General features: G+C 42.7%; 1 protein-coding gene across 2 annotated transcripts in view; it reads left to right on the forward strand.

Moving 5' to 3' along the window:
• LOC148542034 (ATP-dependent translocase ABCB1-like) overlaps positions 1-15,751 on the forward strand; it is a 179,931-nt gene that overhangs the window by 82,558 nt on the left and 81,622 nt on the right. For both annotated transcript variants that reach the window (XM_088476416.1, XM_088476411.1), the window contains exons 4-8: positions 5,011-5,071; positions 6,010-6,154; positions 7,593-7,677; positions 8,494-8,685; positions 9,996-10,167. In XM_088476416.1, coding sequence (XP_088332542.1) covers positions 5,011-5,071; positions 6,010-6,154; positions 7,593-7,677; positions 8,494-8,685; positions 9,996-10,167 — 655 coding nt within the window. The remainder of the gene's footprint in view (positions 1-5,010; positions 5,072-6,009; positions 6,155-7,592; positions 7,678-8,493; positions 8,686-9,995; positions 10,168-15,751) is intronic.

Genomic DNA, 15,751 nt, shown 5'->3' on the forward strand with positions numbered 1-15,751 from the left:
CCTCCGTTTGTGAAGCCACACCCACGCCTCCAAAACGGTGCAAGCTGTCGACAGCCTCCCCCTTTTGGTGCGAGACCCGGAGTGACGGAGCGCCCGTCGCTAGCTGGGTCTCACGCATGCGCACGTCAGAGCCGGCTCCGGAGTGTGCATGCGCAGTGGCCTAACATCGACCCGCTCACGAGCGCATAGCGCTTGCGAGCGGGTCTGAATCAGGCCCATAGTCTAAAGTGCAGGGAATCCACAGACATCATCAAACTAAAAATATATACAGTATACAAACAGCAAAAGAGAATACATAAAGATCATTCTCATAGTATATGAAGATACTAGCCATTCATGCTATTAAGCACATCATATCCTACATTAGGTTATTCCAATTAATTGTATCATTCCATCCCCTTGGAATTATAGTGTCAAACATTGCTAGCCTTTCTTTACCCGACAGCAGTGTATTACAATATCTTGTGTTCTGAATCACTTTACTACTTCCTAGCTCATTCCTCTCTAGTTATATTACTCCTGAAAGCCCAGCAGAGATGTCTCTTTCTCCAGTTCAGCACATCTGTATAATTGACAGTTCTTCTGCTTGTCACCAGTGTTACTTAACCCGGTGCAGGGTACAATTTTCATTTGAGTAACGCTGTAGGTGGTTTAACTGTTCCTTTCTATTTTTCCCTGCTACCTATTTATATATATTCAAAGAAACCTATTGTTGTGCACCTCTGGTTTATGAATATTTAATATCTTTTATCTCTTTTACATTTATAGTATAGTTGCACTAGAGATGTGCGCCGACCCTCGTGTTTTGGTTTTGGATCTGGATCCCCCTGGTTTTGGATCTGGATTGGTTTTGCCAAAACCCAAAACCTCACCTCCGTGTTTTGTTTTCGTGTTTTGGTTTTGGATCTGGATTTTTTCTTAAAAAATCATAAAAACAGCTAAAATTACATAAAAAGGGCCTGTTTTTGTTCCTACAGTATAATTAACCTCAATAACATTTATTTTCAGTAATTTCCAGTTAATTTTGACAACCTCACAATATTATTTGCTTCATCTAGTTAAGGCCAAAAGGTTGCATCTAGCTAGCTGGCTGACTAAGCTAAGTGACACAGTGGGCGGCACTAACATGTGGCAGTTCAGTTTCTAATTTCCAACACGGATACAGGGCCTGATTCAGACCCGCTCGCGAGCGCACATACTGTAATGTGAATCTGATGTCTATGGTTTATGTACTTTAAGTTGTTAATGGGTGCATTACATTAATACGGTATTTTCTCTATAGAGTCTATAATGTAAATGTTTCTTTGTAAATGTTTCTTTGAGCTGATTAATTTTTTCTATCTTCTGGAAACAATATAAGAAAGTTTGAATTGTAATTTTCTTTCAAGATCAAATCAATGCTATTTTGATCCGTTGTCGCGGGGCCCCTAAAAGGCGCGGAGCCTGTAGGCCAGTTCCTACTCTGCCTATTTGGTAATCCGGCAGGTGCAGTTGCGATCGAGACAGAGGCTATCAGAAATGTTGTAGAAAAGTAATGGGCGTTCCTGAGTGGTGACTGGGAGGTGGCTAGTAGTGGTCTGATCGGTGGGCATGTTATGGGAGTGCCACGGTCGCGCCAATGCAAGCAGCTGCGGTCACAGATGCACAGCCACAGACATAAGAGGCAGAGGAGTCACTGGGGTCTGTAAAACCCATTGGACCATTAGACCCCCCTGTGTGCATGTGTTAGAAAAGGGTGATTGGTCTACCGTGTAAGGGGGTGTATCCTTATGACACCCCCCCCCTCCGGTTTCATCACTCTGGAGGAGTGCTCAGCACTCCCAGAGATGCCGGACGGTACCTAGAGACTCTCCCTACATATCCAGCTCCTCCTCAGTAATCAGGAGCCGGGTACTGCACAATAAATCACAGTGCAGTGCCCAGCTCCCAGTCACTGAGGAGGAGCCGGCAATTTGTTGTCACCCCTCGGAGGGTGATACCTGGTGTGGCCCACACACCCCTAGTGACACCACTGATAGGAGGCCATGGTCAGATGGAGAAACTGCACCTGCCATAGGGCTGATGTAAGTTTTGTTGGTGTGACTGATGGTGGTGTATAAGGATGCACCAATTGTTATTACAGCGTGCACAGGCGCTAATAGTGGGCATCTCAGACCCTGCACATTTGGCCACATGTATGTACACCATCCGCTGCTGAGTGCGCCACAGAATTACCCCCAATATGTCATTTTTACACTCAGAAAATGAAATTTTTTTATAAAGTTTTGATAAATGGCACCTGGTATACAGCGTCAATGGGACATAAAAAAGGTAAAGTACAAATTTTACCAAGTGAATCATTATTGGTTATCCCACCATCATAAACACATTTAGACTATTGTAACAAATAAATATAAAATTTAGAATTTGATTTCCAAGATGATCTTCCCCACATGAATCCTGTTCCAATGATCCCTGTGTAAATGTAGCATTATAATAGTCACAAGCACAGTTGTATTGCAGAGTTTTAGCACGTTAGCCTCAGATATTATTATACTACCTATTTTGCTTTTTTTTTCTTTCAAAGGTAATTGTGATAGAGGCAGGTATAATAGTACTTATTAGCTGGCATTCTGTCACACTTAATGCTTCACTTGGTATAATAACAAATATAAAGGTATTATACTGTATATGTGCTATAATCAGGGCTGCCAAAAGCCAGTCCGTGCCCGGGTGAATGGGGCATGGTATTATCGTGGGAGGTGTGGCCACGCCCCCTTAAGAAAAATAAGAGGAAAAAACACAGTTGCAGCGCTGCGCGCTGGGGAAGGGGGCGCTGTGGGCCCCTCAAACCAGTTCAAATCCTGGGGGGGTGCTCGATCAGGATGATCGCTCCCTCCCAAAGGCAGAGGAGACTGCTGCTGCTTTGCAGCAACAATCAGTCTCCCTATGCAGCTCAGTACACAGCAGCGTGTGCTGGGCTGCTCAGATGACAGGGAGGAGGAGGGGGTGGCATGGGATCCGGCCCCTCCAGCAAGCCTTGGCCTGGGTAATTAGTACCCCCTCTCTCGGCACCCCTGGCTATAGTTTAATGGACAATTATGTTTTATTAACATTTCTATTCTGTTCTGTGGGCTTAGTTTTATGTATGGCTTGTAAAATGATGTTTGTGCTCAGGTAACGGCTGACTTTTCAGCAGTGCAGAGTGCTGTCACAGGTGTAACACATATTGTCAGAGGCGTAGCTAGACCTAGGGGGGACCCCATAGCAAAATTTTACTGGCTCCTCTAGGTCTCCCCTCCCCCTCAGCAACCCCCTGCACGCCCCCCTTCCGCCTCCCCGACTTACCTCTGCTCCGTGGTCATGTCCTCCTTCAGCAGTGTGCTGCGCAGGGCAGGCATATCTCCTCTCCCGGTCGGTTCTATCTCTCGTCACTGACTGATGCTAGGAAGAGCCATGCTGAGCTGACTGGGACATCCCTGGATCATGGCCACGCCTCCTCCCAGTATCAGTCAGTGAGGAGAGGCGGAGCCAACTGGGAGGGCAGATGTGCCTATCCTGCACAGTGCTGAAGGAGGACGCGAACACAGCTGGCTTGGCACCGTAGGTGTAGGAGGAGGAACGGGCCCCAGAGTAGGCTCGGGCCCCATAGCAGCCTCACCCCCTGCACCTACGGTAGTTACGCCAGTGCATATTGTAAATAAGAACATTACATGTAGGTTGAACAATGAAGCCTGTACCCCAATGAAACTCCTATACCCAGCTCAACTCTATGTTCACTGTGAAATTCCTCCAGATTTACTGGCAGCTGCCATACTCCTGTGAAAGGCTGTACCGAATATTACATCATTCTCTTCAAGCAATAAATAAATAGTTTACGATCCAGCAAACATTTGTCTTTATTAGAAGAAAAATATTCTATTATCTTTTGAACTTTGTTATTATTTTGTTTTTCCATGTACAGTACAGATATTGGCAGATATGGTAGAAAGCAAAACTGCAGCTTCCACTCAGAAAAGCATTAAACCTTCTATAAGATGGAGTGTGTCATGCGTGCAAATCACTAAACAACTACAATATACTAGCCATACTGTAAATAAAGACCCTGAGACGTAGATTTGGCAGAAAAACTGGATGCTATTTATTAAATTAAATATATATTTATTTAAGGGAGCGTATGGTGGCAAAGAAAGGACAGGCAAATGATCCCAATCTACAATGCACAATAACTACAAACATTCCAGGCGGATACCGCCCAGGGTGCACAAACTCAACTATAAAACCCCTATAAACAACAAAGGTATCCACTTGACCCTCTAACTTGACTACCACTCATTTGGGTTATAACCCTATCCCCCGTTAGGGTGGTACAGCCAACTACCAGTCAATGAAGGGAGAACACCTAGATTAAATAATTGTGCCAGACTGGCGACCTGCCGATCTTTCCGGCTGTAAAACAGCCAACGATAACCACCAAACCAACATGCTCAAAAAGAGAAGGGAGGGTGGGAAGATGGGTACAAAGAGGCTTTGGCCCACAGCCAATGATCACCACCCATGCCAGCCCCCATCCTGGAGGTTTAAACCATCTCTTTTCTTATGTCAGTCATTCGGTTTCTCAGATTATAGAATTGTAGTATGAACAGTTTTAAAGCTGTACTAACATTTAATTAAGGATTTTACTATGGTGCCCTTGCCCTAGCCAGAGTCCCAAGGTCTGTATTATTCTAAGTACAGTCCTAGAAGTAAACCGGGGGAAAGGAGAGCAGGTGCACCTAACATAAGCTACAATCAGAAGACTAGCACACCACCGGCTTCCACCATCATTTACAGTTAGTATATGAAAGAACTGAAAGGTCCCCCATAAAAATGGTTGCATGTAGGAGCCCACAGGGCTGGGTCACTGGAAAAACCATGGTTTATGTAGATGGCAGTGCAGCTTTCAACCAAGGGTTGTTATTTTATAATAAAACAGCATTATTGGTTGCAAATATTGTGAAATATTATGTTTATTTTGTGTTTCATTGACAGAAAGAAGAAAGGGGAAAAAAATGTTTCTAACCAAACATCTATGGTGGGATTATTTGAGCTGGTTAGTACCTAAATTCGAAGAATTTAAAGATTGTCAGCACAGACACTTATACTGTAGTATGAATTGTATCCTTCCCCAATTGTATATTTGTGTTTTAATATATTCAAATTAAATAAGGGAGGTGCACCCAGGAACAGACTTACATATGTACATAAGAAAAAGTGTTCAACGAGGGGCCCTCCTGGATTATCAGCATGTGAAATCAGGTACCATTACTAGGCACAATATACAAATAGTATCACCCCAATACATAGAAGCAGTGATACCCTTATGGGTGCGAATTTCCTGTCATGATCAATAGTTAATTGGAAGGCTAGAACCAATATTTAATAATAAAAATAAGACTACAAGATTAAAGTGGACACAACATTTTAATTAATTGTTAGTATTGTCTCACATAATTGCACTTTAACACAAATTTGCACTTTTATATTTTGCTATAATTAGGATTTTTAAAGATAAATGAATTAAAAGTATATTTTTACATTTTTATTTTTCAACATCTCTTTGGGTCACCATAATATAATTCCATTATGGGATGATTTCATGTGCTGGTAATCCGTGAGTGCCCCTCGTTAGTACCTAAATTCATCAACAAACTTTATTTATAGTTATTGATACATACAATTACATTTATTAAAAATAAAGTTAAAACTTTTTATAAAAAAACTGTATTGCTGCGTCTCTGTAGAGTTTGTATGTTCTCTTTGCATTTGCTTAGGGGTTTCTAAAAGAACTTATTAAATTAGGAACATTAGGTTTCATGTTTTGTTTTACTAAATAGTAGCTCCTTAATTGAAAAGAAATATGCAGAGAACGGCTGTGTAATATACTGTATGTGTTTGTATTACTGTGCCCCTCTGGGAAGATAACATGTAAATAAATGTGTGAATACACTGTAAATGAGGCTCACAAATGACCAGAATATCTCCTTGCAGCTGCGCTATGCGGATACTTTAGATACAATATTGATAATTGTCGGCTTGCTGTGTGCTCTCGCCTCTGGCGCTGGACATCCTCTCATGATCTCAGTCTTTGGGGATGTGGCAGATGCTTTTGTTCAAAGTGGAACTTTTCTAAATAGTAAGTATTTTGTTTTCTTTAATGAAGAACTGTAACTAAAATATAGGATATAGAATTTCCATGCTCCCTGTATCATTCCAATGCAGAATAGCTGGGGAACACTGTTTTTTTTGTATGCTCTAATAGCTATCTGTCAAAATATGAGTAATGCACTGTTTCATAGTTGTCAACGTTTTTCTGTGTGAAAGGGTCACCCAGGTTGAAATTCCTGGGGCTTCGACCCTGGTCACTACCAGGGTTATTCCCTGGTCTGATCCAAGTTGCCTGCTGTGTGGAAGGCATTACCCTGGTTACGATGACCTGGATCATGCCTAAAAGTAGCTGATTGGAGGGCACAGTGGGCGCTTGGAGATTACATTATCTCCAAGCGCCAACTGAGAGAGTGAAGACCCGGGTCACGGGTCACTGGAAGACCCGGGGTCGGTGTTATTGGCAATGACCTGGGAATAACCCGGGTCCATCTACCGTGTGTAAGTACTGAAACCCCGGCTTCAACCCATGTTTAGTGTTCTGGGTCTAAGCCGGTTAAAGCCGGGGTTTCTATCTGAAAGTGGTATTAGTTACTAACCATGATTGTGCATTGAAGGACACCTACTGTAGCTAGTGGAGAAAGACTTGATTCTGTCACCACACTCACTGCACAGGTAAAGATTTGTTATAAACATTTTTCAAATTCCCCCAAAACTCGTTATAATCAAGTTCAGAGGAATTTGATATTTTCCAAAAGTCTGGCAAGACATTAGCATCACAATTGACATGCTTATGCTGGCCATACACGCTACAATTTTCGGGGCGATCCGCCTGATATCTGCGGATCGCCCCGAAAAATGTAGCGTGTGTGCGGGCGACCGAGGGTTAAATATTGCTCGGTCGGGCATGCAAGATTGTCCAGCATGCCCGTCCGTTGCGATATTTACCCGGTAACGGTCGGCCGCATCGGGCAGTGTATGCCCAGCACGGCCGACAGACAGACATTTCCTGTGTTCCTTCCTACGGAAGGAACAGGGAAATGTCTCCTCCCCCGGGGGCGGAGCGCGGATGTCGGGCTATACACTGAGATTTCTCTCTCAGTGTATGCCGGCGACATCTGCGGCTGGCAGCCGGCCAGATAAAATGTCTGTCGGTCTGACAGACATTTTATCTGGCTGTGTATGCCCAGCATTAGATGGATCAACACACAGTGTGGCCCTGGAGATTATATAAAATATCGTAAACTATGTAATTGAAAGCCTGTTGGGAGAATAGAGCAAGAAAGAGCAGGATAGAAATGGCGGGGAGTAAACCTTTATTAGAGATAATTACTTTCTGTCGGCTAGCTAACGAGTGCATATACTTCATGCTAGATAGATTATATTAAATTCAATGAAGGTGCTTTATATAAGATAATTTTTAGCTTATGTTCTTATTTAGTATTTACTTTTTATCTCTTTCCATAAAGTGTCTGCATTTAACACTACCAATGCCGATGGAACATGTCATGCAAAGTACATTGGAAATTTTGACCTAGAAGGTAAAATGACAAGGTAAGAACATTTTAGGAAATTATTTATGTTGAATATTTTACTTGTTTGTTTTTTTTGACTTGTTTTTCTGGTTTTCAGCAGGTAGAGTTACTTACAGTTGTTGTACAGAGATTGCATTTGCAATTTCTTTTCTTTTTTTTAATGGCAAGATAAGTGCCATGACCAACAGCCAATTAGAGGCTCCGATGTTCAATAGTGCCTAATAAATTGTCTCTCCCATACACACACTCAGAAATATGTTTTTGTCACAGTGACTTGGATCTCTTTTGAGAAATGGAGCTTTCAGGCATTTACTTTGGGACATTACTGAGGGTGTTGTTTAGTTTCTATAATTTAAACCTGAGGTTCAAAAACTGAGCATAGGGTTCCAAGCTGGGGGTCCAAACTAGTTTTTCTTTTTGGGTGGTCATCTGATTTCAAACATGCAAAACATCTGTTTGGAAAAGTCAGCTTCTGGAATCCTACAGCAGTACATGGGTTATAATATACATTGGGATCAATCAGTGGGTGGCTTTGAAAGCTATATACTGTAGTTCCACTTATAATGAACAATTTAGATGTCCTTTATTGGCGTGAGGTATAATAAGTTAACATTCAGAGAATGTCCACATCAAAATGTTGACAGGGTCTGAATGTCGACATACAAAATGATGCCATGTACAGAATGTCGACACGGACATAATGTCAACAATTTTGACATTAAGAATGTCGACATGTTGATGTCCTGCATGTGTTGACCTTCAGACCATGTTGACATTCTGACTGCATACCTTTTATTGAAAGTCTGCATAATCTATTATAATCTGTTTTCCATAGATATGCATACTACTACGTTGGGATTGGTTGTTGTGTCTTCGTACTGAGTTTTTTCCAAGTTTGGACTTTTTTGTTATCCGCTGCGAGACAGACTCACAGGATCCGCCAGAGATTCTTCAAAGCCATCCTTCATCAGGAAATGGCTTGGTTTGACTCAAACCAGATTGGGACACTGAACACCAGACTGACAGAGTAAGAAAATCTAATATTGTTAGAGCAAGTAACTGAAAGATACTGTAATTAAAGTGACTATGGCACATCTCATGCAGTCCCCTACTTTGTGTGTGACATCATATGCAGTAACTAACAGAATTGTAGGATATATATCCATAGACTACAAATTTACATTTTAATATTTCACAGTGGAACTGTCCCCAGCACCCACGAGTGGCCGCCCTTTTGTAAACTAATATTAAGGATAATTCAACAATTTACTAGGACCAGTGACATTGGGGTATTAAAGAGCAAATTGTATTGCTGTACTTCTGAGTGCAGGAACTCCAAGGGCATATTCAATTGGGCGCGTGACTTTTGTGGTAAAAATTACAGCAGACATCGCAATTTTTTATTACCGCTGGTATGCACAATAACCATACCCGCGATATTCAATTGAAAAAAAATTGGTTGCAAAATTTTTACTGCAAAAATCCACAGGGAGAATTTTTTAATTATTATATTTTAAATCAGACCTACACACTGTTTGCATGACTGAAAATGTAGATTGTGGGCAGAGATGATCAGTGTGTAGGTCTCCCTGCCACTGCTGTGCTGCAGCCAGCTCCCTGCCCCCTGCTATGCTGATACTAATGGCTGATGCTATAAGTCTTGAACCCTCTTGCCCCTCACCTCATGTATTTCCTCGTACATATTGCTGACCTCCAGTGGAACAGGCCAGGGACTGTGGGCCTGATTCAGAGCCGGACGCTATTTGCGGAAGCTCGTTCAGAAAAAGGGGCTGGCTATTTAAATTAAGCTCTCGCTCTTTGCGGTTTGTTGACGCCTCTATGTCTGAACGAGCAAACAAAACATGCGCTCACTATTTTGGAAAAAACGCCCCCTGGCCGCTCGCATCATACGTCATCTCCGCTATTTATTTGATTAATCGAGTACATCGTAAGGCGTATGAACTGCTCGCAGTGCTTGTGGTTGGATTTTCCCATATAAATACTGAAATTAACACGGCTGATTTTCTACCCGCCAATTAGATATGAAAGACCTCGTGGCCGCGAATAAAACCCTGCGCTGTGGGGTTTTTCAAAATCACGCCAGCAGATGAATATGCCCCTAGATGTGTGGTGACTAACAAAAATATATTTATGTTATGTGTGTCAGTCGGGTTTACAATGCATTAAAATTAACATATGTTATTATAAGCAATTCTTCAGATTGCAAATAGTCATTTTCATTTAAATAATGAACTGTGGGTATAATAATTGACGTTATGCAGATTCTGTCCCAAAAATATATTGCACAAGGTTATAGATGCTTCTTTTATTTACTAGGGATATTAACACCATACATGAAGGACTTGGAGACAAGATTGCCATATTCACCCAGTTCTTTTCCACCTTTATAGCTGGCATCATTATTGCATTTTTTAATGGCTGGAAACTGACCCTGGTCATCCTGTCAGTAATTCCTCTCCTGGGTGTATCTGTAGCGCTCTGGACCAAAGTAAGTGGGATTATTTAAATATTTGTCTAATTAAAGTCCCCTAAAAATAAATGATTGAAAGTGTCTATAAATCCAATCTATAATCACATTTCCACTCCTTTCCTACAAAACAGACTCATACACTATTTTTATTTATTTATTTTGCAGACACTTATTTTTCTAATATGTTTGCACTTAAAGGGTTTGTCAGACAATTTCGAGCTAGAGATGTGCAGTTTGGTTTTGACTCGTTTTTTGCACCAACTTAGTGCAAGTTTGGATTAATCTTATTGGCTATCCAAAACACGTGAGAGCGGGATAGCCAATATGATGCCATTTTTGAGATTCGAAAATAACCGCTCATCTCTAATTTTAACTGCACATCATTTATTAAATACATTGCTTATGCTTTGGGGTTCCTTCCTTGTTTCTTTTAGCTATTCATTTATATCATCAGATAGAATTGTTTAATTTACTTCTGATAAAGTTGTGCTCTTTTAATTAGACAGTTATACCAAGAGTAACTGTATGTGCCATATACCAGTGACCCAAAAACAAACTAATTTTCCTGCTTATCTACTATATAAAAATTAAAATTTGTCCTACTGTAATTCTGTCTTTCTATACAAATCCACAATTTACAAGCCAAGATCGTGAAATTTTACATACGAACGTATTAAAACACGGCAGAGGCAACTAAAAAATGTTTAAATCGAAATTACTGTTAATTTTTGAATAATTAAAAACCAAAGTCTTTGCATAGCATTCGCCCTCTACAGGTCAGGTACGGAATTAGAAAAGGATTTAGGGCCTGATTAATAGCCGCTCGTAAGTGGCCGCTCGTTCGTTCCGACCGATGTTCGCACAACTGCGCATGCATATGGATTTTAATACGCATGCGCGAACCAGTCAGTGCGGCCGAAAATCGTTTGTTCGCTAAATAGCGAATGCCTGCTATTTTGAGTGACAGGAGGAGGCGTATGTGGGTGGTAACAGGGGAAGGTGCTTGAAAACGGGGAGTGGAGATCCGAACGCAGGCGTGCTTAAAGGTCAAAACGGGCGTTTTATGGGTGTGCATAATTAATGCAGGAGCTTCATTAACCACGTCACTTGGTTGATTTATAGTCAGAACTGCTCGCAAGATTGTGGTAGGAAAAACCAACGACAAGAATAGCGAGCAGTTCATACGCTGTTCAATGTACTCGATTAATCTATTAAATAGTGGACATGACGTATGGTGCGAGTGGCCAGGGGGCGTCTTTTTCAAAATTACGACCGCAAATTTTGTTCACTCGTTCAGACATAGAGGCGTGAACAGACCGCAAAGTGCAAACGGTTCATTTGAATAGCCACCCATTTTTAATGAACGAGCGAGCGCAAATAGCGTCCGGCTCTGAATCAGGCCCCTAGCCCACAGTTTACAAGCCAAGATCTCTCATGGTTCTACACCTAAAACACCAAAGAAGAATAAAAGCATTGTCCTGTTTGATTTATTGTTAGATGCAGATTTGGACACCATTCTTCTTGGGCCATCTGCAAGGTCAATAGTAAAAATATTAAAATGTTATTTTTGTTTCATTTCATAATTTGATTTTTTAACATGCATTTTGCTACATACTAAGGAATTATGGAATTTTATTCTGTAGCATATAATCTAAGTCTCTGAACATCATTTACTATGGCTCTCGCATGGAGTTTACAGTACCTTTTAAATGCTGTATGAATTTATTAGGGATGAGCGGGTTTGGTTCTTAGAGAACCGAACCCACCCGAGTATCGGGGATCCGGGGTGATCCGAGCCAAGCTCGGATCTCCCTGCCTGCCCCGGATCCCTCACCTGAGGCAAAACCTCGCGATACCGTTGTCGGATCGCGAGGTTTTGTATTGAGCGAGCTTAACGCTGATTGGCTGAGAGAGCAGTCTGTCACAGCTCTCAGCCAATCAGCGTTAAGTCCGTTTAATATGCACACAGGAAGCAAAAGAAGATGGCACCCGCCATCTCTCTCTGCCTGACACTGCCGGCACCTCCACTGGAAGCATCCCCCGCTGCAGACACCACCGCTGCCGACACTGCCGGCACCCCTGCAGTGCTGCCCCACATATTCAGGACACACTTAGTGACCCCCACACTGCCGACACTGCCAGCACTCCCACACTGAGGACACCACCAGCACCCCTGCACTGCCGACACTGCCAGCACACATGCACTGAGGACACCGCTGGCACCCCCACTCTGTCACCACCGCCGGAACCCTGCATTGAGAACACCCTTGCACTGCCGACACAGTCAGCAAACCTGCACTGAGGACAGCGCTGGCACCCGCACACTGCCGACATCGCCGGCACCCTGCATTGAGAACACCCCTGCACTGCCGACACAGTCAGCAAACCTGCACTGAGGAACCACCATTGATATTAAGCCAGGCTTATTATGATTCTGAATATGGTAAAAATTGATATCTGCATCCATGAGGAGAGATTCATCTGATTTACAGTCAGGCCCATAAATATGGCAACTATACTGGGATGCAAAAACGCAGCTCTGCAGCACAAATTTTTGTTTATACTTGCTCATGCATCAGCTTACACAACTAGATGGTGTCAACAGTGGCGACCAAACATTTTTGTCTACCCCCTTGGTTGCTGGGCTGCACTATGGAACGCACAAAGGCTACTTCCGGTTCATTCCTTTGTCAGCCCCTGAAGGGTAAAACCGATTGGATGAATCTTATACACCATGGAGAACCTGAATGCTGGAAACAGCTGCACAAGGAACTGGAAGTAGTTGCTGTGCATTTCATAGTGCGATCCAGCAACCAGGAAGTACACAGTCATCCTGGTATCAGAGCAACAGAAGCTCTTGGCCGTGTTTACACTGTACATCCGACAAATTTTGAATACTTCTATCTCCGAAGTTTGATTTACAACGTTACAGGCCCTAAGATTGTTTTTCTTTAAACATGTATTGTTTTGGGGGGCGTGGCCTGACTGGCATTCTGGACAGTCGCACTTTGCAGGAGCTCCCGGTCCCTTTACCTTTAATGGCGGAAAGCCTCTGTTTTCCGTCCCTCAGACAGCTTGTCCTTCCTCCCTAGAGTGCCTGCACTTCCCCAGACTTGTCTCCCGGACTTTGAAGAGGCTCTGCAGGACCCGGCAAATCATGGTCTACTGAGTCTCCGGAAGCCGCGGACTCAATCTTGGTGCTCTGCCGACGGACCGCGTGATGTCATCGCCGCGGCCGCCGCTATATTCATAAACCACCCCTGCTCCTACTGCTAGCCTGCTGGACCCTGACCTCTTCTTTCCACAAGCACCTTTCTCCAGGTTAGATCTAATTTTGCCTGGGGATCGACGGGGGCCGCAATTTTGGGACACAGCCTCCTCTTCCCAGTGTGTCTGGGTGCTGCTTATTGATCCTCTATCACCACTTGAAAGTTGCTATATGGCTCTCATATCTCCTGTTTACTCCTGTGCTCAGGTTGGTAACTCCTAAGAATCTTCATGCTGTTCCAGTGATATTTCTCTACCCTCACCCATGAGACCTCTGCAGTTCATACCTTTCTGAGGAGACCTCTGCAGTTCATGCCTATCTGATGTGATCTATAATAATTCATGATTATCTGCTGAGACCTCTGCGGTTCATACCTTTGTGATATAAGAATACAGTACCTCTGAACTCACCTGTTTTCCTACTATTGCCTCCGCCTCCGACCTCTGGGGACCACTATGCCTGTCAGATGGGGCAAACTCTCTACCCTCGCACCTCCTATTAAATTTATCTCACAAAAATAACCCGACCCAGTGTCTGCCGGAAAGCTATCGGTGGCGTCTACCTCCATGACTACCTCTTTACCTGGCCTTGCAACTAGTCTGGACCCTCCTACTGATGCCACGCTCACAGTACGTACACTCCACCAGATACTTCAGGTGTTCCGGACGGGTCTTACCTCCGACTTCCAAGCCTCCGTTAAACAACTTTCCATTGTGGTAACGAATGTGTTCGACCGCACTAATAATTTGGAAATTATAATGCAAGAATTGGAGTCTTCCCACAACGATCTCCTCACCTCCCATAACTCGGATCTGATTGAATAAACAGCTGTTAAGGACAGACTCAGTGACTTGGAGGATAGATCCAGGAGAAATAACGTCAAGATAAGGGGTGTTCCGGAATCCGTGTCTAAAGAGGATCTCCTGGACTTTACTTTGACCTTTTCAAAAAGTTATCACCATCTGCAGAGGCCCGAGACCTGTTGATCGATCACATTCATCATCTTCCTAAACCCCGCTCAGCCCCTGGAAGCTCCCCTCGAGACGTCCTACTATGCCTTCATTTCTTTCATATTAAAGGGGAATATCCTTAGAGCTGCATGGCTGGCAGAAGATATGGAGACTCTAAATAACCTCCAGTTATTCCCGGACCTCTCGATCCACACTATTAACAAATGCAGAACTTTCCAACCTATCACCAAAACTCTCCGCGATAATGATATACAATACCGCTGGGGTTTCCCGGTGAAGCTCTTGTTGCGAAAGGACGGTTCTACATTTGTCATATCGTCCTTAGAAGCAGGAGCCAAGCTACTGTCAGGGTGGAATATTCCTGTCTCTTTTGCCTCGTCTTTTCAAAGACGAGGGATGAAGATATTCCGGATCCTTGGATTTTTCTTGGACTCTAACTGCCTGAGACGAGAGCATCCTATTGAACTGGGTCGCTGTTTGTTACTTTATTATAGTGAGATTATTTGTTGATGTTTAGGCCCTCTTTTTGAAGCATTTCTCTTATTTACGTTTCTTTTTGGGTGCTTCATTCCAAGATCCTCAGACGCAAGTATTTACGGTTTATAGACCCTTGTGTCCTTATAGTTCTAATCTATTGTATTACATAGATCATGTGGTTATGCTGTTTTTTTTTCTCCTATTTTTTCCGTTCCTCCTGACCTACTTGTCACTATAAATATGGCGTTTTTTTTCCCTACATAGGTTTTGGGGGATTATACAAATTCTAGTGCAGTGATGTTTACATTTTTTTTTCTTTTCTTTTCTTTTTTTTTTTATCAATTATGCTCTAATTCTTATTCAGTATAGAATGTTAGTATTATATTTCCCTGTCTTGCAATGTATACTCTAGTGTACAGGAGGTTTTATGGGTGGGTAATGGAATAGTCCACCCCCACTTGTTAACCATTTTTCTGTATTTTTTTCCCAAGGTAACTACTGTGGTCCGATATACTGGGCTTTTTGGTTTATCCCTATGTTCCCTTTTCTTTTTCCAAGTTTTTTTTATTATTTCTTTAACAGGTACATCTAAGACGCCTTCTTTTTCGCACTATTCTCTAATACCCAATGGTTAAGGTTTTCTCCCTAAATGTCAAGGGGCTTAACTCCCCACATAAGTGGCGGTTGGCCCTTTCAACTTTTCATCAACACAGAGCAAATATTGTGGTCCTGCAGGAGACACATTTCTCCTCTTCAGCTCCCCCTATATTTAAGGATCATAGGTACCCTATTTGCTAAACTGTGAATGGCCTGTCTAAATGTAATGGGGTTGCTATTTTGTTTCATGTGAAAACTCCGTTTGTATTGCATAGGAAATTTGAGGATA

This window comes from Taudactylus pleione, unplaced genomic scaffold (genome assembly GCF_031769625.1).
Source record: "Taudactylus pleione unplaced genomic scaffold, aTauple2 ptg000016l, whole genome shotgun sequence".
Classification (NCBI taxonomy): domain Eukaryota; kingdom Metazoa; phylum Chordata; class Amphibia; order Anura; family Myobatrachidae; genus Taudactylus; species Taudactylus pleione.